The 22,943-nt window shown below is 44.1% G+C and overlaps 1 protein-coding gene across 3 annotated transcripts in view; it reads right to left on the bottom strand.

Moving 5' to 3' along the window:
• SFMBT2 (Scm like with four mbt domains 2) overlaps positions 1–22,943 on the bottom strand; it is a 259,882-nt gene that overhangs the window by 24,590 nt on the left and 212,349 nt on the right. For all 3 annotated transcript variants that reach the window (XM_033208309.1, XM_033208308.1, XM_033208311.1), the window contains 4 exons: positions 20,409–20,451; positions 18,347–18,417; positions 15,192–15,331; positions 5,689–5,798 (listed from right to left, as the gene is read on the bottom strand). In XM_033208309.1, coding sequence (XP_033064200.1) covers positions 5,689–5,798; positions 15,192–15,331; positions 18,347–18,417; positions 20,409–20,451 — 364 coding nt within the window. The remainder of the gene's footprint in view (positions 1–5,688; positions 5,799–15,191; positions 15,332–18,346; positions 18,418–20,408; positions 20,452–22,943) is intronic.

The following is a 22,943-nucleotide window of genomic DNA, read 5'->3' as shown; positions in this document are numbered from 1 at the left end:
GGGAGGATGTGTGAAAAGAACAACCGAAAAGCATGAGATAATGCTTTTAACTTTCTACTGACACTGTGAGACCAGAGGGCAAGACATGGATGTTACTTAACACGCGGCCCGGCAAAGCTCTCACAAACACGAAGTTTTTGAAGCATGTATTTCAAGTCCCAAGAAGAAAAAGTAAGAGGAAAATATTACGAGACAGCCGAGCTCGCACACAAAAGAAAACTCCCTGGCAATATAAATAATCTCAGAAAGAAGGAAAATAAAAGCAACAAGCAAAAGATCATCGAGTTGGAACTAAGGAATAGCAAAGACAAAAATGGTGAGGGAGGAGAAAGTTGTAAGGGAGAGGTCCAGGAAGGAAAGCCTTCATCTTAGTCCTCAGATAGACCTTGTCGTCCCAGCACCTGTGCATCACTCAGGTTGCAGAGAAACCTGGAGGGAAGAACGCGATCTCGTCTTTACAAGCTGAGCACATCAGGAGGGGCTGGGGCTCTCGGAAGCACACTTTGAGACAATAAAGGAAGTCACAGATCAACAGTGGGAAACACGGGAGAGGCTATTGCTGGTTGTCAACGCAGGACACTGAGAACCCCAGAGTCCAGAGAAGATCATTTTAAGCTCAAGATATTTGAGATTCGACAGATACAGCAAGAAGCCTTCTCGGAGCTCCCATTATCCGCTCTAAAGCAGAAACATTAGAGAAATGGAGACTGCCGTAAATTCCCTCTTTGAGGACAGCTTCCCCTCCCAGGAGAGAGACTTAAGAGTAAAGCTGCTATAAACCCCCTCTTCTAGGGACGTTTCCCGGCCTGGCCATGAAGAAGAAAGACCACTCACACCTGCATAAACAAACATTAGCACAAACTTTCTCATTTCCCATTTGCTTTCCTCAAATCCAATTTGTCTTTCCCAAAGCAATCTACTTGTTCTTCCGACAAAAGCCTTTGCTCCCAGCTCCCTTTCCCGTACTGTGCTGGATATAGAATCCTCAAACGACGGACCCCTCCTCTGAGTTATTCACCACTGAGCACTCCCTTGGTACAAGCGTTACACATGTAAGCAGGCTGTTTCTCCCCTCACTCACCTGTCTTTGGTCAGTTTAATTCTCAGGCTCCCAGAACCTAAGAGAGTGGAGGCAAAGTTTTTCCTCACCAATATCAATATAAAGTGTGTGTGGCCTTCCACTTCCTTCCCTTTAGCCAAAGAAGGGATTTCTTTCCACGTCCAAGTGTACATGGCAGGGGTGGAGAAAGACAGAGGAAGATGGAATGGTAAGAATGCCAAAAAAATCATCTCCTCTCCTTCAGTAGCTGATATGTTTTGGCTGTGTCCCCACCCAAATCTCATCTTGAATTGTAGCTCCCATAATTCTCATGTGTTGTGGGAGGGACCCGGGGGGAGGCAGTATGGGGCAGTTTCCCCCACACTTTTCCAGTGGTAGTGAGTAAGTCTCACGAGATCTGGTGGTTTTATAAGAGGAAGCCCCTTCTGCTTGATTCTCATTCTCTTCTCGTCTGCCATCACGTGAGATGTGCCTTTCACTTTCCGCCGTGATTATGAGGCCTCCCCAGCCATGTGGAACTGTGAGTCCATTTAACCTTTTTTTCCTTATAAATTGCCCAGTGGCATGAAAATGGACTAATATGGTAGTTGAAAGTTGAGAAAAATCAGAACGGATTTTCAGTCAACAACAAAAACAGAGTGACAAAGCCAACACCGGTGTAACCATCAGTTTATAACCACCAGCAGAGCCCAAGCGGAATGTCACTATGGTCTACGCTCCATCATGTGCCCTCAAAATCACCCTTGTGAGAACTTTTAACAAAATCCTGTCGGGCAGTGATAGGGGTGTGGGAGCGGGGGATGAGGTTCTGGTTCTTCAAGCTGAACTCACACCCTCGAATGCTGAAGGAAGAATTAAAAGAGAAGGGAAACGGTGACTCTGAGAACCCTGCAGAAATAGGGAGGCTTTGCAGGCTGTGGAAAGCCTCTGTTCTCGTCAGCAATAGTGAGGTACGGTTCTCACTTCCTTCAGATCAAAGCTTTCACTTCATTGGTCTCATTCTTGGTCACTGGATGCCGGGGTCGGGAGGACGGGTCGCTGGTTTTCAGTCTTAGGACACCCAAACACCTCAGAAATTTCTTTCTTCCTTCTTGCCTTTAAATAATGGGAACTCTGCAATACCAGCGGTGTGTATGTTTATCCCAGGGGGACCACTGCTCCTTCAGAATGTCCTAAGCTGGCCTGTTCGAATCAGACACGCCACGCCGCGATCCGATGAATTCAGGTACACACACACACACAGAAACACTGTCTTCCCTTTGAATAAACTGGTTCATCGCTTTGCTTAACGTGACGAACCATCGCATTATGAACCATAAAGTTCACCTTGTACGTTTTCAGGACAGCAAACTACATCCGCTTGGGCCAGGTAACCAAAATTAACGAATGAACAAACAAAACCTTTTTCGGTCAAGTCTCTCAGTGTGGGAATCCATTTTTTACATCAATCACTTTATAGCCAGATGTTACCTGTGACAGTTGATAAGACACAGGCTTGCGTAAAAGGACAAAAATTAAAGTCAAGTAAGTAAAAACACACCAAATTAAGCGCTGCTTAGGAAAAAAATGAAACCACAACATTTCCACAGAGCTGAGCACAATGCACCTAACAGTGAAGATCTGACTTTATCTCCTCGCCTCTGATAAGTGACAGTGAGCTCTAACTCACATGAAATCCTACCAGGATATTTCCCCTTTAAACCTTCTGAGTAACTATAACAAAGGGCTAGAAAAATTATTAAGCTTCTGCCTGGCTTTTATGAAGATGATCACAAACGCCATTCAAAGAAGAGTTCAGACAGTCTTTTCATTTTCCCTCAGGAGATTCTGTAACATGTTGATAAACATATTTAAATGTCTCTAGATGCAGAGAGGTAGAAGGCTTTTTTTTCCTTATCCCCCTAAGATACAGCCTAAATTCCTTCTCCTGTAATTCAAAATAATGTAGGTGAATTGAGCATATTTAAATTCATTGGCAAGAAAGAAATTTTCTCTTCCAGAACAGAAATGAACTACACGAGAAGCCATTTTTTTTCCTTGGCACATAAGCTAGCAAATTTTTGCTTTTCCATACATGTTGAGGGTATTAATGATAGACTCCTCACAAGTTCAAATATTGCAATAATTTCTACAAAAGGTCTGGTTGTTGGAATAAATAGAAGAAAAATCACCCAGAGACAATTGTAGGTAATAGAGTAAGTTTTCATTATATTTACAAGTCAAAACCTTTACAAAGACACCTTCATCCTTTCAAGTAAATGGGTCTTTACTCTTAGGAGGTGGAAAAAACAACCAGAAATCCTAGATGCCAAATGAGCGCAAGCACACTGCCCTATGGATAATCTCACATCCGCTCTTCCTGAAAACAGTCTTTAGAACTGTGTACAACAGCTCCCATAACCAACCAACAGGACTGAATGCCATATGTATATATGGCATATATATACACATATATACACACACACATATATATATTTTATTTGTTGTAGAGACAGGGCCTTACTATGTTGTCCAGGCTGGTCTTGAACTCCTGGGCTCAAGCGGTGTGCTGCCTCAGCTTCCCAAAGTGCAGGGATTACAGGCATGAGCCACCACGCTTGGCCTGGACCAAATGTCTTGAATGCAGGTCTCTACTCTTGTACGTTAATTTATTCATGACAGAAAACATGTCTGCCTTTCAGCTAAATGGGAAGATGCCAGCTCTCTCTCCTCCCATGTGCACCAAAGAAAAGAGCAAAGTTGTCGAGATCTAAAAAGTTGTCGTTTCACATCAGAAGGGAAGGGGTGACTCAACACACAGGACCAGAGCAGGAGAGCTCCCGCTTACTGTAAAGCTGTCATCCTTAGCAGCTGCTTTGAGACGTTGCTATGATCTAGCACAGTTATACATATATAACCCAGCTCAGACAGATGTTTTCTCATTAGAAGTTGCTGTGTAAGAGTTTGCTATGGAACTTTCTGTCATATTTGATATAACAGGTAATATGCTGCCTTTATAATTCAGCAGAGCCGGGTTTCACCATGTCTGTTTTGATTGTATCGGGCTGGATTTAATAAAAAGCTCTGATCGACGTGGTAACATGAAAACGAGTGCAAACACGTGCAAAATGAACTTCCTCTCACCGTGGAGCGGGAGCGAGTTTCTGGCTTATTTAGAGGCAGAGGAGGTTTTAATGGGAGCTAAGATTTTTGTACTGTTATTATATCTGTGTCCATTAGGTGTACATGGACTGTATAGAATTTTGCAGCAAAGTCTTAAAATAAGAAGGATTTCTCCATTATAAACACTTGCTCATGTTTTCTGCCCCCACAACTTCTACAAAGTTGTAAGAAAATGTGCCACTACTGCTAAAGATCTCTTTAAATAAGGAGAAAAATATGAAATATTAGAAAGACATGTTTTTCTCTGAGTTATAGGTGAAGCTCACTTAGTTATTTCTTGAGAAAGAAGGAAATGATGAAATGTAGCAGCATCTTTAATTGGCCTGCCATTTCCTGCAAATAAACCCTCTTCTTATCTACATATATTCTCTTACACTTTGGTGATTTGGCAGATTATGATTAGACCATAAATGACGTTTACTGAATCTAAAACCCCAGAGTTGTTCAAAAATGACACCAGGAATGCCAAGTGGATTGCTGGCAATGAATGTTGAGTGTGGCACAAAACAAGCTCTAAACATCTTTACTCACAGTACTAGCATGAATTAACTACAGAGGAAAAGATTACTGATCGTACAAATTATTTAATATTTCTCAATTTTCACTATGCATAGGGCAGGTGCCTTCTCTAAAGGAGGCTTAGATATCCTCTAGCCACTGAAAACTGGTTTCCTCTTTAAAAAAAAATCATTGCTCAAATGTTACATCTCAATGATCATTAAGAAGTCAACTAGTAAAACCTATTCTATTTGAAACCCAGAGATGAACATTGAAAGTCCTCTCAAGCACTCTAAACAATTATTCAACCTAAAATTATCTTAGAAACGGATCTTTTTCTATGTACCTAAACAACCAAGTTCAAGTACGTTGATACGGTTCCTGCTCTCAATCTCAGAGGTCAAGAAACTTAACAAAAGCAAAAATGTCACCTTTCCAATTAGCCTATTTCCAAATAAAAGAAAGTCACTTGACTCCATGTCAACCCAGATTTCACTGCCATTTACTTAACCCAGACCAAACATGCATGGGTTCCTTTTATCTGTTAGAACTGTCAACTGCCAGAGAAGAGAGCATTTGCATTTAGCATAGTCTTTATAATATCAGAAATGAAGAGCTGTTTATGAACATAGTATAATAATGATGAGGGATATCCTCTCTACAAATTTCCCCCTTTTGCTCGAATAACCTGTTGGTCCTGAAACATACCAAGTTTTTACGCCGAATGTTTAATATAATAAAATATTAGTTAAGGAAATCTCTACTTTACTTTAGGAATCCTAAGGCTTAAGGCAACGCTGTATGGCAAAAATGCCAATAAATTTACACGTCGTCCATAGAACTACAGAAGGAACGTCCTTCAGTTTGTTCCATTTCTCAGGGCTGTGTCACAAAGAGAAGTGGCAAGTTTCAAAGTAGCAGGTGAAGTATTACAAAAACCCTTGCTTTCCAGAATTGAAAACACTTACTTGGCCTTCAATGTCTCCTCCTGGAAATTCCAGTGGGGATCTTCTACCAGCTGTAATTCTCTTAATACCCTTCCAGGCTTGTAGGCCGCGTTGATTATCATGCTAAGAACCTTTTGGGGGAAAAAATAAGTAGACTGAGCTGCAATTGCATTAATTCCTCCTAACACAAGAATGCTTTGAAAACCACACCACTGACACTTAGGAACACTCATCATTACACCCACATTAAGTGAAGAACTGTGATTAAGTCTGATAGAACACGTGCCAGGCTAACACTGAGTTGTTTCACCATCCCGAGATGAAAAGCGTGGTAAAATCCAATCTCTCTGGCTAGAAAAGTGTGAACCACTCCCTAGAGGAGGTGGCAGACTCCCATTAACTCTTCTAGTTGCAGAAAAGTTGAACCATTTTCACCAAAGAGCAATTTATTGTACTTCAACAGGATTACTCTTCAGTTGGATAGGCGACTGAGAATTTCACTCTATTTTTAAAGATTTCATAAGGAACCAATGAAACACAGACAATCTACTCATGCCAACACTTCTGGAGAGGCTTCAGATGCTTGCAAGGAGGGTAACAAATTGTGTGAAACTCTCCTCTTGCAGGCTTAATTCATGGACATTTAATACTAGGGCAACCCTCTGAAATGTGAATATTTTCAAAGAGCGTCTGGAACATCCAGCGCCATCCAATATCGTATTTCCTCCATCTACCCTTCACTCCAAAGTCCAAGAAAACAAGCATGTGTCTACCACGGGGCTCAGGAAGAGCAGGCATTTCTGAGAGTCCCAACTGCTGGCCCTGGGGAGATATGTTCCTGTGAACCTCAATGAGCTTCTCTAATGAAAAGGACAAGGACCTCAGACCCCTAAGGTGCTCACCTTTCAAAAAGCAAATCATCATTAATGATTAACATTGACGAGTTCTGGCACATTCCTGGGCTGCTGTTATTTGCATAAAGACCTTACAGAATGTGAGAGTGCAAAGCAGAGGCCTAGGTGTGGGGCTTCATGAAATGACCCTCTGTGAAGCTCCACTGGGTGACAGTAGCAGGAACAAGACGGGGAGAGCACACAGTGTCCATGCCTCCTGCAGGCTGTCCCGGTGCAGAAGCTGGAAGGAGCATGCCAGGGAGGGAGCTCACATTTCGGATTTCAGAGCAAAATATCATTGAGATATACCCGAGTGAGATGCGCGACTGGCACTAGTGCCTAAATGCTCACTATCTTTTAATGGAGACTATTACAAAATAAATGGAAGGAGATGGGAGAATGTGGATGGAATATGCATGTCGCAATTTTCACGGGTCTGTCGTGTTCTGGAACGTCACGAGCTTGGTTTGCACCCTGATTTATTTCCGAAAACAACAAAGCGTTCTCAAGTTGTAACTAAGGATTTGCTCTTAAAATACTTTACACTAAGCAGTCAGCCCGGCGACTGCCTTTTCTCTGCCTGGGTAACATTTTGCTATGTTCCAAGAGCCTCAAAACTACCCACCAAGAGAATGTGGCTTGCGAAGGTGCTAAAAAGCCATGACAAGGCGGTACCAGCAGTTTTGTTGCGTTTGTGTTTTCTGTATTAGAATAATCATCTAATTTTACTGTTTACTGTCAGTACAATTTACAGAAACTCACTTTAAAAATAAATCTAATTAGAACTGACTGCAATAACGCACACAGTGTTTATCAACAGACAATAAAATTTCAACAGATTCTTTTCATTGGGTTTCCTGAGAAAACCCCAGAGCTACATGTTATTTGCTGCATATCGAGATGCATTTGGTGACTGTGAAAAGAAAATGCCTTCTGGAGTTCAATTCAGCCTGGGAGCAGGCAGCAATTAAATTATAAAAAGCATCTGATATTGAATGTTTTTCCCTTGGCTTTTCTTGATGCCACATCATCCATCTCCAAATTCAACAAGCTCTCTATAAAACTTTGGAATTGTGAGCTGAATAATTTCTGTGCACATGACAATGTCATGTATTATAGTTACCTAATGAAAATAACGAAGTGGACAGCTACTATGACTAGCCACAGTTAAGCCTGAATTACTGTGCTTTGCAAAACACTGGAGTTCAGTGCACTGTGATCAGAGAGGGTAGCAGGGAGACTGCCCCCCCCCCGCCTGGAACTAACAGGACCTTAGGTGTCTCATCTTCCTCCACTGATATGGTTTGGCTGTGACCCCACCCAGATCTCATCTTGAATTCCCATGTGTTGTGAGAGGGACCCTGTGGGAGGTAACTGAATTGTAGGGCAGTTTCCCTCATAATGTTCTCGTGGTAGTGAATAAGCCTCTTGAGATCTGATGGTTTTATAAGGAGTTTCCCCTTTTGCCTGGCTCCCATTCTCTCGTCTGCTGCCACGTAAGACGTGTCTTTCGCCTTCCACCATGATTGTGAGGCCTCCCCAGTCACGTGGAACTGGGAGTCTATTAAACTTCTTTTCCTTTATAAATTGCCCAGTCTCGGGTATGTCTTTATCAGCAATGTGAAAACGAACGAATACATCCCCCACCTCATTTCTCAGCTCTTTTTTTTGAGACTTGCTCTGTCGCCCGGGCTGGAGTGCAGTGGCCGGATCTCAGCTCATTGCAAGCTCCGCCTCCCGGGTTCAAGCCATTCTCCTGCCTCAGCCTCCGGAGTAGCTGGGACTACAGGCGCCCGCCACCTTGCCCGCCTAGTTTTTTGTATTTTTAGTAGAGACGGGGTTTCACCGTGTTAGCCAGGATGGTCTCGATCTCCTGACCTCGTGATCCACCCGTCTCGGCCTCCCAAAGTGCTGGGATTACAGGCTTGAGCCACCGCGCCCGGCCTTTCTCAGGTCTTTTACAGTAAAATCCTTAAGAAGAGTCAACACTCAACAGCGCCTTTTTCTCTTCTTCAGTCCTCTCTGGAACCCAGTCCAATGGGGGCTTCTCTGTGTCCACAATGTCTGTGAAACTGTCTTATTCAGATGCCTGCTGAGGGCACATGGCTGAAAGACTGGACAGCTCTGGTTCTATTCTCACCCTGCTGGCAGGGGCTTCCCCGCCTTCCACCTCACCCTCTGAGAGCCTCACCTCCCAACAACGGCCAGGGCAATCCTTTAAACCACAAGTCAGATCAGGCCTTTCCTCTGCTCTGTTCTTCTCTGAGGATTGTTCTTCCTGGGAAACCCGTCTAGACCATCCTTCCCCATCCGGGTCTTTACTCCAAAGTCCGTATCAGAAAGGGCTCTGCTGAGTATCCTCCGTACACAGCACCTTCCTCCCTTCATTCTCCGGCCTCTCATGGAAAACTTGTCTTATTATTAGTATAGGATTATTCTGTAATTGGCTTATTTGTTCACCATCCACCCCCACTAAGACATAAGCAGCAGGAAATCAGGGACTTCATTCTGTTTGCTGCTGTATCCATGGTAGATAGAACTATAACTGGCAAGAGTAGGTGCTCTACAGACATTTTTTGAATTAGTTCAATAATTTCAATATGGGCTCTGAAATTAGATAAAATTAATCTGTTCATCTAAAAATTAACAATAAATTCACTCCAAGTATTTGATACCATATAGCCTACATGAATGAAGCCTCAGGAGTTATCATTTGCTATTGCTTTTCATTGCTGCAAAATCTTATCCTATGCTATGCTAAGAAAGTTCATCAAATTTATCTTGTCTTCTCTATGGGAAAGTAATAAAAGCTTGACAAGCAAAAACAATGTGCACTTTTCCTTTGCCAGCCTTCCCTCAGCACCACAGACTATGTGAGTGTGTTAGTTTACACCCGCCCACAAGCTTGGTACATCATTCTTAGTGGGTGAACTAATGTTCAGCATAAATTTAAAACAGCAGCAACAAAACCACAGCAGAGTATCTTCCAGAGGCCTGTCTGCATCTGTCTTTGATTCCAAGCAGCGACTTCACTGAGGTCAGCTGGGTAAGACATTCCCTCTGTCCAGTATCACTTGGAAAAGTCCTCGATACGAGACCATCATTCCTACTCCCTTAACACTGCCTCCCCTGCGTGCTATCGAGAAACGTATGGCTGCTTCCATGAATGAAAGCTCTTCTCCTACCGTCAAGTTTATGAACAGTGAGGGCTGCTTGGGGCAGCTGACTTTCAGGGTTCCCACCAGAAAGCTTTCTAGTTTTTAGGTTCAAGTTGTTGAGAGTGATAGCCCAGGACAAATGCTCAGAGCTCCACAACGAAGGGGAAATTTCAACAGCACACGACAGACTGCCCAAATGTGAGAGCCAGACACCCCAAACAAAAAGACAGAGGGAAATCACTTAATGCATCAACCACAGGGCAGACATCGAAACCATAAATAACAGCTGAGGCCAAATCCCAAACTGCCAGGTCCCACTCGAAAGATCCAAAACTGCAGGTGACCAGGAGCCGGAGTCACTTGAAGCCCTTTGGGGGTTGGGAGTCACATCACTATTTGCAGTGGGGCATCTCTGACTCAGGGCCGGTGGTTCGGGGGACACTGCATTCCGGTCCAGGGGTGCAGCATTACTTCTTTGATTCTGCTGGTCTACGCCTTCCCACCTAGCCTTTGGACCTCAGCTGAGTGCCGTGGTCTCACCAGCATCCTGGCGAACGGGGTGGAGAGTTACACTGGAGCAAGAAAAACAAGCCTGAGAAGTGCCTCATTGCACAGGGTCCTGGGTGCCAGGCTTCCCGGGCTTTCTGTGAACATTTAAGCACCAGAAGAAGAAAAAGGAGAGCAGAAAATCAGCCGTTCTATTTCTACCTTTCTACAGAAAGTTACGGCTCATCGATTTCCTTTCTATAAACGTTCCTCTCTTAAGCTCCTGAATCTGGACTGCCAAAAAGCAGCACACAGGACAGGCCAGGTGTGCTGCTGAGCGAACGCAATCGGAGAGCCCCTGCCTGCTCAGCAACCCAAAACTCATGCGGAAAACTCACAAAGGGACACCCACAGATGCCCCACGTGAAAGGCATGTTTCCCTTTTTTTCTGAAAAACAGAAGTTACATACTGTCACTGACATTTACATACTGATATTTTAAGCCAAATCAATTCTAAGAAAAACCACGAGGCTCCCCAAGTCTCCAAGAGTCACCCTGGGACTTTCTCCAAGGACACTGTCCTGCCAACCCCCATGATGTTTGCAGTTCCTGTGAAGGCAGAGGCTCCATCGCCCTGCCCAGGTGGGTGTTTTCAGAGTCATTTCTACCAGGAGCGCTTGGCTGGTCTGCTCTCACCTTCATCATGGGTCTGTGTCTGCAGCTGAAGCAGTCACTCCAGGACCCACGGGCATGAGTAAATACATTAGATGTTCCACTCCCTGTTGGCCTCTTGTGCCCAGGCTGGCTCACTCGTTCACTTTCTCTTTCACATGTAGACACTAGCCTGACACACTGTCTATAAAGTGAGGACTACAGGCCTGGTGATTCATGAGATGGTATGTACGCTACAAGGCAACAATTTCCTGAACACCTTGTGCAACGCAAAGGAACACAACAGCTGACAACACTCTTTTGGCCATAGGAGGCAACCAATCTCTTGATATGACACAGATCCATAGTTTCTCTCTCTTTTGGGGACCCTGGTACTCTGGGGGAGGCATGGGGTAGAAGGATTTGAGATAGAAAAAGATGATCCCAATGGACAATGACCCTACTGAGCATGGACATGTGCCTTAGGATAAACAGCATCCCTACTGCCTGTGCCTAACAACTCCACCCTCCGTGCAGCTGGGCACAGGCATCCTGTAAAAGGCCCAGCATGTGAGAGGCGGTCGTTGGCTGGGCCTGCCCTTCCACGCCAAGGCCTGCTTCGTTCTGAGTTTGCTTATGGGATACGTCTGGACCTGAATGGACCGGTGAGTGACTCTGGTTCCAGCTTCTCCCAGGTCCCCGTACCTCCCCTCACTGCACCCCCTCGAATTGAGGCCAGACACACTCGTGGTCCCCTCCAAACCCCACTCGGCTCTAACACCATAGAGCCATGCATTAAAGACCACTTTTACCAGAAACTTCGTCCTCTCTTGTAAAGCGGTCCACTCAGACAGAACCCAGAACTGGACTTTGCAGCCTGCACTGAACCTTGCCAAAGACCATGTCTGCATCCATCCCCCGAAACATTGTCTACTTCCCCCGAGACATCATCTATTTCTGGCAGAACAGGTCAGCGTTAACCGCTCTCACTGCACATCTCCTACACATAGTGTTCAAGTTCCTAATAACACCGATGGCCAGGAAAAGCAATGCACTCTGTCTTTGCTTCCATTACCTCGTTCTCCTTAACTAAAATGAAATTTGAAGCTACAGAGGTTCTGGTATTGAAAGAGGAGCATTAGCATAAATATTAGCTTGGTGGAACTTACATTTTTCTTGCACTCACAGAACTGAAGCACTCACCTATTTTTTTGTTTGTTTTTCTTTCTTCCTGCCACACGCATTTTTCAAACATCGGCAAAAAACTAGTTCTGTCATTAGAAAACTGCTCTGGCCTCACTTTTAAATTTGGCTGCGGGCACCTATCACAGAATTGACCAGGGGTAACTACTTTTGACTTAAAAAAAATCATTTAGTAAAGTAAAACAGCCAGCCCCTCAAGACAGGCTGAAGCCAAGGTCATCTTGTTTGTTCACAGAGCTGGCAGATAAGGGAAGGTCTCATTTCAACAACAGAACATGTCATGTGAAACAGGCTTGCAGGCAGCTTCAAAAAAGGCCGCCAGCTCTCCGTAATTTTGTGTTTTTGTGTCCTCATCCTATCACTCACAACAAAACTAGGCAGAAATACAGGCAGACAACATCGCCCTAGTGGAAATCCATTCACAGACTGACAGCTGTGGCAGACAGACGAAAGTCAATTCTTGCTCTAGGGTCCTATTTCCTATGGTGGCAGAAATTCTTATGTGTAATCCTGGCTTGATTTCTGTTTGGATTGAGTTTAATATCTATAGGGCTCTCCAATCTGTGCCAATTTATTCACTTAGCATTAACTAGCAGTCCTGCCGCTTAACCACACTGCGGAGCCCTTCCCAGGGTGTGGCCCTTCCAACTCAATCACCATTTTCCTTAGCTGTAAATTTCTCATGTATTGAATCTACTCGCCACTTACACTTAGTGAGATGTGTACTGTTTGATTTCAAGACATGATGCCAAATGCAGAAATGAGCTAGTTACAAGGAAGGCAGCTCCACTCTGCTAAATGAAGATGTGTATGAAGGGCCTGGTACAATGGCCAGGCCTGCGACAGATTCTAAACATGAACAAGGGCCCTTTCTGGGTCCATCCCTTGCAGTCTGCACATTTCAGGTGCTGTGAGCATCCTCTCCTCTTCCTTCTTTCATCCCCTGCACCCCAGATGCCCCAGCCTTGTTCCTGCTCTTCTCCCTACCTGGGGCAGGCCACCTGTTCCACGGTCCCTACAGATTGCGGATGCCTCCAGTGTGATCTCAAAGCGTGCATGCCAGGTCCTGCCCTGGAACCTGGGACCATGTGGCTACATTCTATTTACCTACTCATCTTTCCCACTCAACTGGATGCTCATGTGGGGCAGGGATCACCTGCTAAGCATTCTACATGCTCCCGAATAAATGACCGCAACAATAGTCTTGTCGATTTCTGACAGGTTTCTTCTAAACTGTAACCCCTACTTCCCTCTCAAGCAGATGTTTTTTCTAATATAAAGGTCTTTAACTATGAATCCCGTTGATAACCAGGAAGAGCAAACGCCCTCTGACTTTGCTTCAACGGTCTCCTTCTCATTAAGTGAAATGATATTTAAAACCACACAGAGGCTCTCATGTGGCATCCCTCTGAGGATGTTCCATCCATTGATTCAAGTCCAAATCACTTAAAATACCAGAGAAGGCCTTTCACAAGCAGGCCCCATCCACTTTGCTCCATCCACCCTCACACTGAAGTGTCAAGGTGGGCCAGCTTCCTGTTTTTCTTCTCAGAATCTAATGGGTCCTTTTATGCCACTGTTTATCTCCAGCCTAAGTTCCTAAGCTCCAGCCATACCTGACTTTCCTTTCTGGAACACACCTTGAATGCCCACCTGTGTGGCCATGCCCACACTGTGCAATCAGGATCCTACGCACTCTGCCTAAGCCAGATGAAATGTTACTTGCTGCGGCCGGGCGCGGTGGCTCAAGCCTGTAATCCCAGCACTTTGGGAGGCCGAGACGGGCGGATCACAAGGTCAGGAGATCAAGACCATCCTGGCTAACACGGTGAAACCCCGTCTCTACTAAAAAATACAAAAAAAAAAAAAACTAGCCGGGCGAGGTGGCGGGCGCCTGTAGTCCCAGCTACTCGGGAGGCTGAGGCAGGAGAATGGCGTAAACCCGGGAGGCGGAGCTTGCAGTGAGCTGAGAACCGGCCACTGCACTCCAGCCTGGGCGACAGAGCGAGACTCCGTCTCAAAAAAAAAAAAAAAAAAGAAATGTTACTTGCCATATATCTGTCCTCCACTCTGCTCCCAGGGCACTGTGTTTCTGCCTCTCTCTCGGACCCCCAACTGTACATCAAGCTGAGGATTACATCATCTCCCTAACAAGAACAGGAAACCCCAACAGGCAAAAGGCAGAGCCTATTTCTTTTTTAATCCAATGCTTCCAATGGTGCCTGGCTCCTCAAAGTTACCTAACAAACATTTGTTCAATGGATCAGTGGATTGCTGTGCCTGCAGAATTTTAAGAAACATTCATCATGGTACAGTGGCAATAGAGAATATCCATTTGGTATCTTCTTTCTTCAGAGAAAGCACTGATATGTGTAAGAAAAGAGCAGAGAGAGTTCCAGGAAGAGTTTGGAAACTATTCCAAATTTCCAATCTGTCTCCAAGCACTGTCCGAGGCTATGCTAGAAAAATGCAACGGAGAGGAAGCCTTCATCAACATCCTCAGGATTCACCTCTCTCTGCAGGTCGTCGCCCGAAGGCAGCAGGACCAATGGGGAGCCACAGCCTCCAAGTGACGGGCCTGGATGTGACCCATGACACAAACCTCATCAAAGTACCTGGAGACCATTGAAATACTTACCAGTACCTCCCGTGTGCAAGTACCAGGTGCTGGAAAAGATGGATGACACAAAAAGATGGAACAGCACCATGACCTGGCCAAGGAGCACCGTTCTCAGTGATAATACCCTCTGCTGCCTCGTGAAGTCCTCTGTGCCATTCCGGGCTGGTCTATCTCTTTGGAAACCTCAACTCCAGTCCTAGGCCCTCAATCCACACACAATCTTCCCTCTGTCTTTCCAAAGCACTTCATTCAAACCTACTGCAACGTTTCCCCCTAATTCGAGGGGAGGCAGATGTGTGTCCCTCCACCTAGACGGGGAGTCTTTCATGGGTCAGAGCATCATTCTTCTGTTTGTGTATCTCTGGCTTTAGCGCCCAGGACGGAGAGAAAGGAGGTCTCAGTAAATGCCAACTGAATTGCTTCTGATGTCTGTTCCCTCCTTCAGAAACTGGGCCCACAGCTTTTTGAAAAATCCTGTTAAAATAAGCCAAGGTGATTGTGCACAGGCTTTACCTCTTTAAGAACCAGCACGCACTTGCCCGGTCCCACCGACTGAGGTAGCTCTGCGATCCTTCCTTTGTTCAGGTAAGGGCCTGAGAAACACCTGTGGTTGATGAAGAGCTGAGGACAGCAGTATTTCCCGTTGACGGTTCCTGCAGGGGAGAGCAACACAGCCCATGCTTAGGACCACAGCCCCAGACCCTAGGGGGCCCCGAGACCCTTGCTTCATCCACATGGTCAGGGAAAAGGAGCACAAAGAGCTATCCGAGATCTTGGCTGATGGAGAGTCAGGCATAACAAAAGCAATGGAACCCAAAATGAACACGACAACCGTGACGGCCAGTGTCGTTAGAACTGTAATTAGGAAGCCACACTCTGGTTGAAAATTGTGACAGAGGAGCAGAGAAAAACATGATTTTCTTCTTTTGAGAAAGAGGTGCTGTGTCCTAATAGCAGGACATTTGATATCCTTAATGATACCTTAGAAATTCTGGTTAATTTTTCCAGATTGCATGAATCTGGTGTTCATCATGCCACACAAGTGTGCCAACTTCACCACACACAGAAGCATGCATGAGCCTACAAGCAACATTTGATATCCTTAATGATACCTTAGAGATTCTGATCATACTTTCTGCCATATAAATAAACTTTTCTGTTTATGATGCAGTATTCAAGACACACGAAAAGACACAAAAGCTAAGACAATGACCACTCCAGAATCATTATATAGTTCAAGGACAAAAACACTGACTACACAGTGAAATTCTGTGAGTCACCCACCCCAGTGACCCCCCTAACCTGCACCCCCAGAAGTCACCACAACCCTGAATCTGGTGTTCATCATGCCACACAAGTGTGTCAGCTTCACCACAGACAGAAGCATGACAATATATGATATTTTAAACATATTCCATAAATGATTTCCTGCAAGATTTTGTTGGTTTGCTTCACAAGAAGTTTCTGAGATATATCCAAGTTGGTAAATGTGGATCTAGAAAGTTCATTCATTTTTTTACTTATTTGACTCTGTTGAATTAATATAGTATCATTTAGCTGTCTAGTCTCTTACTGATGGATATTTAGTTGTTTTTACTTGCTCAGGACTGTCAACAGTGCTTTCATGAATATGACTGTGAAAAACTTCTACATGTGGGCAAGAGAGTCTTGCAGGTGCGTAAGAAGAGTGGGCTGGCTAGGCCACCTCTGCGTATCTCTATCTTCAGTTTCACTAGACATGGCCACGCCGTTCTTCACAGTGACTACCCCAACTGACACTCTTGTTAGCACCATGGAAGGGCTCCTAGAGTCCCACACCCACCCCAACACTGGTTCCTGTTGCACTTCTCCATCCTGCCAATCTGATGAAGGTGAAGTAGACCTCACTGCAGCTTAAGTGTACATTACCCATATTCTTCTTTCAACTCAGAAAGGGAAAAGGGAGAGCTGCTGATCTTGCTGTCTCTAATGCCATGGGCAAGCAGAATAATTAAATGATAAGACCTCAATCTAAAGTTTCTTTCTTACAGGTGGTGGCTCACACCTGTAATACTGGCACTTTGGGAGGCTGAGGCGGGTGGATCACCTGAGGTCAGGAGTTCCAGATCAGCCTGGCCAACACGGTGAGACCTCATTTCTACTGAAAATACAAAATTTAGCCGGGCATGGTAGTATGTGCCTGTAATCCATCCTGGGTGAAAAGAGCAAAACTCTGTCTCAAAAAAAAAGAAACTTTTTTTTTGTTTTGGTTTTGAGACAGGGTCTCACTTTGTTGCCCAGGCTGGAGTGCAGTGGTGCAATCTCGGCTCACTGCAACCTCCACCTCCTGGGTTCAAGCGATTCTCCTGCCTCAGACTCCTGAGTAGCTGGGATTACAGGCACGTGCCACCATGCCTGGCTAATTTTTGTATTTTTTAGTAGAAATGAGGTCTCACCATGTTGGCCAGGCTGGTCTCGAACTCCTGAGCTCAAGGAATCTGTCTGCTTCAGCCTTCCAAAGTGCTAGAATTACAGGCATGAGCCACCATGCTGGGCCTAAGGTTTCTTAATGTCTATAAATGTAGAACGAGGTTTCACTTCTGGCTAAGGGAGTCACCGCCCCCATCCTGACTCTACCCAAGCGCCAAGCTAAGCAACACTCACAGTGGAATTTCTGCACAACCACTGCTATTAATTTGGGATGGTAATTTAACAGTCTAGAAAGGTTTGTTCTCATAAAGACTTCAACTAAGAACCAGCAGAGGTAGGAGGCAGAAATGTTATTCTTCTGGATATAAAAGAAAAGGAGTAAAATTACAATTATAGACTATGAAAGTGTAGCTGGCAAGGTTCTTTTAAAACCATTCTAAAGTTTGAATTATATAAAACAGGCAAAATAATGAAGTCCACAGCAGAATTTACATGGACATTTTTTGGTAGGATTACTCTGCCTTTAGATTACCAGGCCTGTAGAAAAACAAACTTTTAGTTAAATCTACTTATAAAACTGCTCTTTACTACCAAGAGAATCTCCTAGTAGGATTCTTCCATGACATGTTGGTTTTAATCCTGGAATTCAGAGCAGGTTTCATTTTGGCTTAGAGAATAGACTTTTTAATCAAGTATGACAAAGTATAAACATGTCTATTACCAGACTTCATGGTCAGAGGGTAGCTCACAAATGTATTTCCAAAGGTTATTGTAGGATGTAAGACTTTACACATTAAAAAACATATATTGTTCACAACCATCACGTTAGAGGGTTTTAAGGAACAATTCAAAAGCCAGAGGCGACTTAAATACTAACAGTAAGTGGAAAAATGCAAGTGGAACCGAAATAAAATGTCGAAAAAGAAATTGCCTAATGAGATGATATTTTCAACACTTTCCTTTTCCCCATGATACACAGCCCTAATTTGGCTCCTAATTTGCAAGTCACACATAAACCATTTTTCTATAGACTAGAGCTATCTAGAACTACTGGCCAAAAAGCAGAAAAGAAGAGGCACAGAGAATTTAGCTTAGAAACTTTTCTTTTTAAAAAGTAGGTATCCGTTCACGAGTGGCAATGGAGAAAAACAGAACAGGCTCAACGCTGAGACATATTCATAGCAACCTAGACACATGTAATGTCTCTGCTCCCGGCTGCACTTGGGAAGGCACAGAGACCCCTAAATGGGACCGATTACCTGTGGTGTCCAGGTGTGGGAATAAACAAAGGTCATGAGGTATTTTCTTAACAGGCACTGTGGGCGGCAATCTGTCAACAGAGAAAATAAAACTATCAGGGACCACAAGCTTTAGAAGGAACTACTACATTCCAACGTCTTATCATAATTTAAAAGGACTCTTCCAGAAATCCCAGATAAGAGGACCATAGAAGAGAATGTGTGCATGGGAACAATGCCAGTAAGATCAGATGAAAACAGCATTTCAGAAAAGTAGTTGTCCAGTTCTTCGGATGGCCCTGGAAAGCCTGAGACATCCGCCTCTGAGCGGCTGGCACTGAGCAGTGAGTTTCTCCCAGGTTGCTTCTGGCCTTGTCTCTTGCTATGGAATTGTAATACTGTCTTCAATTATATTTTAAACATGAAAAAACGCTATCCTACATTGGATTAAAGTCAGACTTTTCCACTTCGATGTCTAATTGAAAACCACTTTCCACTAACCTTTGATTTCTGACCTCCGGGCCCCTGTGAGTCATGGCCACACTAAAAATAAGACCTTAAAAGAAAATCTATAAACTGGCGAGTCTTCAAATGCAATACAGGCTTAGTCCAGGACAGAGTTCTGTTACAGTTCAGTAAAAATGTTGCTGAATAAATAGGCGTTTTAAAATGTAGCCTTAGGGGAAAAGAGGTGTACTAGATTTCACAGGGCTGTCTAGGTTGGTGGCATAGAAACCACATGGTTGAAAAGCTCCTTAAGCTCAAAGTCAACCCTTACAAGAGATCTTAGCAAGGCCATCTATGCAGCGGTTCTCCAAGACGGGTTCCCAGACCCACAGCATTGACACTACCCATGAACTTGTTAGAAATGTAGATTCTTGGGCCCCATGTCAGACATTCTGAATCAGAAATTTTGAGGATGGGGCCCAGCAATCCGTGTGCTCCAAGCTCTCTAAGTGACCGACACACGGGAAAGGTGAGAACCGTTAATCTACGGGCTGCACATTTAGGAGTGATGAATTCAAGTCTGGATTCAGTCACAGGTGTGTTACGAAATCTCTCTACTTCAACCTCAGGTGGATAACATGGAGTCTGGTTATGAGCCGCATACACTGCATTTAGAAGCAAACCCACAAAAAAACACCTACAGAACTGTTCTTCTCATTCAAATAGTGCAGTTACAGTTCAATTTCATTTTATTTAAATTTAAACTCGACTACTGCCCATGAAAAACGCTGTTTTCAGCTGTCTTTCCATCAGTGTATTTTTATTTACTTAAGAAAGCAGAATCACTTGGCATGGAATGCACATTTTAGTGTATTTTAAATATTTTTCAGTATTTACAAATGTTACTAGCAGTCACAACTTTTCAAAAACACACTGCCTGCCTGGACACACTTTGCTAACACCCTCTTTCCACATAAAGTCACAGCTGAAATGGGGGACACCCTCTTTCCATAGGAAATCACAATTGAAATGGGGGACAGGGCATAATCTGTATTTGTTCAGCCTACAATTTAAGGCCTACACTTTTTTTCAAATGGAATCTAATTTAATCTTCCTAAGTACCCCAAATCATATTTTATAAACCAGAGCACTGAAAGGCAGAGAACCAATGCTACTTGCTCAAGTTCACGCAGCAGAGCTGGGGTTGGACTCAAGTTTTCCGCCTCCCAAACCCGGGCTACTCTAGGAGAGGTGAGTAAGAAGCAGCATTCTGAGTGTGGTGAGGGGCTGCGAGTAGAAACTGCACCTGCCACGTGGGGCCCCTGCAGACGCTGAGAATTGTGAGCACAGCCAGCCATTTCTCTCAGTGTGTAGATCTGGGGCCCTCCCCAGGTATGTCGAAGTGGAATAAAAAGTGAGCCATGGGAATCTGGACTGTGAGTGCATCGGGGAGAAGGCACTGTGTTCTGCACATAACGGGTACACAACAAATAACAGCCACTATGTTTTACTGCTACCTCTACTTGCGTGCTATTTGCTAGATAACACCAATAAAAACAGCCATGCTTCCCATCCTCCATAGAGACACTACAGTTTATCGGTATACACTACAGTCTGGGGGGAAAAAAGCACGTACTGTTTCTCTGGTTGCACAACTGCAATCTTTCTCTTCTTTTGTGCTGTAGAAAAGGCAAAGGGAAAAAAAGAAAGTCAGCTTTGTTAGTGGGGCAAGTCCATTTTTAAAAATAGGTTATAAAGTAAAAAGGTACCCATTTTAAAGTAGTAATTTAAATGCTGAAAAGTTATGTCACTCACGCCACAATTTCCTATCAGTTTCTTCTAGCATAGGACAGACGTTAACTCACCAGATGTCAGATCTTAGTACAACTTAGTTCATTTAATCTGATCATTACACTAGCTACTTCATTTTCCAACGTGCATCTAAGAAAGCAAAAGAGTACACCTGCTGTACCTCACACGTTCAGATCAATTGTTGCAAGCAATTATCCAGAATGATTTTTTTCCGAGAAAAATTGTGATGAAGCAAATCATGTGACCATCACAGCACTCTCCTGAAGTGCTGTCAGAGACACGCATGTCAACTCAAACATGTTATTCACAAAAGGAGAACCAGGAGTGCACAAATACGCCTGGTCAAATATTGACATAAATGAGCAAATAGTGATTTATTTGGATAAGAACATTTCCAGTTTATATTTATAACGGATTCGGATCACCTTAACAAAAATAGACCAAAGCTTTTGGCATCTACTAACTTTGGCTCAGATAATCCTACATCTTCCAACATAAGCATACATTAATTCCAACAAAACTTCTAAAGCTGCTAGAGTCTGGCAGGTTTGGAGTTGGAGTTTGCCTCTTTAAAGCAAAATGTATGTGCAAGAAATGCAAGCAAAAATGAATAAGAAAAATACTCAATAAGATCCCACCTACTCTTGACTATCGGACATTCAACTCCAGTTACTACTACGAAAAGGTCCACACTTAGAATCTGTCAGGTGAAAAGTGAGTTTGGAATACTTGTCTCCCCTGGTCTTTGTTAACGGGGTGAGGTCGCCTGACCCCCTGGGAAAGAGCCAAGCACAACAGACAGATAAAAAATCCTAAAGAACGAGGAAACTTTACAGCATTTACCTTAACCTGTACATGATTGTGCTCCAGAAAACCCCAAAGCACTTGCACCCTCCCAAATCCATGTGAAGGGGGGAGGAAGAGGATCTAGGACATCAGGTTCTGTTTGAGGGACAACAAGGACAAAGGGGATTGGAACCCCAACCCCAGGACAACACTCAGGTTGGGGAGAACCTACTGGCCTTGCTGGCTGAGCAAGGTCAGAATCTGCAGCACTTTTTTTTTTTTTTTTTTTTTTTTTGAGACAGAGCAGAGTATCGCTTTCTCGCCCAGACTGGAATGCAGTGGCGTGATATCAGTTCACTGCAACCTCTGCCTCCCAGATTCAAGCGATTCTCGTGCCTCAGCCCTCCGATTAGCTGGAATGACAGGCATGTACCACTATGCCTGGTTAATTTTTTGTATTTTTAGTAGAGATGGGGTTGTGCCATGTTGGCCGGGCTGGTCTGGAGCTCCTGACCTCAGGTGATCCCCCTGCCTCGGCCTCCCAATGTGCTGGGATTAGAGACGTGAGCCACCACGCCTGGCCAGAATCTGCATCATTTTAAGAGACAGAGGAAAAGAATGTCCTCGAGATTAAAATAATTGCTGTACACTCAACGTTTTAGAAATATTTTTAAGTAAGGGGAAACTATTACTCCAACTGAATCAGATCCTTTGAGCAGGATGGTTTAGGAAAAGGAGAATCCCATAGAATCCAGCTGTCTCTAATGTGAACTACCTGCTTGTTTCACACACATAATGTCCTCTGGTGCTCTTAATAATGCTAACTAAAGGAGCCCTGAAACTGTTGCCACTGGGGAACGTGAAGTCAGCTATGCAATGGAACTGTTTCCAGCAATGTTGTGAGAATCTTCAGAAGTGGCCACAGAACAGGCTGTTAGGAAGAAGTTAAGTTGGTGCCTAAATTCCACCAAGAAAATGACAGAGATGGAATCTCTTTAACAGTTAAAACCTGTAATCTCTAAGGACTCATCATTTTAAATAACACTTCTGATATGCATTAGGGTAGAATAATAAGTGCAATGATTAATTAGGTTAGAAGATTTTTAAATGGTACCATTTTGTGATAATAACCTACAATAATATGTTAAAACACACGGTTGGCCAGGCACGGCCAAAGTGTAATCCCAGCACTCTGGGAGGCCAAGGCAGGCGGATCACTTGAGGACAGGAGTTAGAGACCAGCCTGACTAACATAGTGAAACCCCATCTCTACCAAAAATATAAAATTAGCTGGGCATGGTGGCGCATGCCTGTTATCTCAGCAACTCGGGAGGCTGAGGCAGGAGAATTGCTTGAACCCGGGAGGTGGAAGGTTGCAGAGAGCCGAGATCGGGCCATTGCACTCCAGCCTGGGCAACAAGAGCAAAACTCTGTCTTAAAAAAAAAAATTTTTGCATGTATTTAAATGTGCCTGCGTGTGTGTGCACACATGTATGAATGGGCATGTACTGCTGGGTTGTTTAACTGTTAATATTGGTTATTTGGTATTTCTGTAACCAAAGAGATGTGTGGT

The sequence above is a fragment of the Trachypithecus francoisi genome, unplaced genomic scaffold (genome assembly GCF_009764315.1).
Source record: "Trachypithecus francoisi isolate TF-2019V2 unplaced genomic scaffold, Tfra_2.0 Lachesis_group9, whole genome shotgun sequence".
Classification (NCBI taxonomy): Eukaryota; Metazoa; Chordata; class Mammalia; order Primates; family Cercopithecidae; genus Trachypithecus; species Trachypithecus francoisi.
This window is presented reverse-complemented; position numbering and strand designations above follow the sequence as displayed.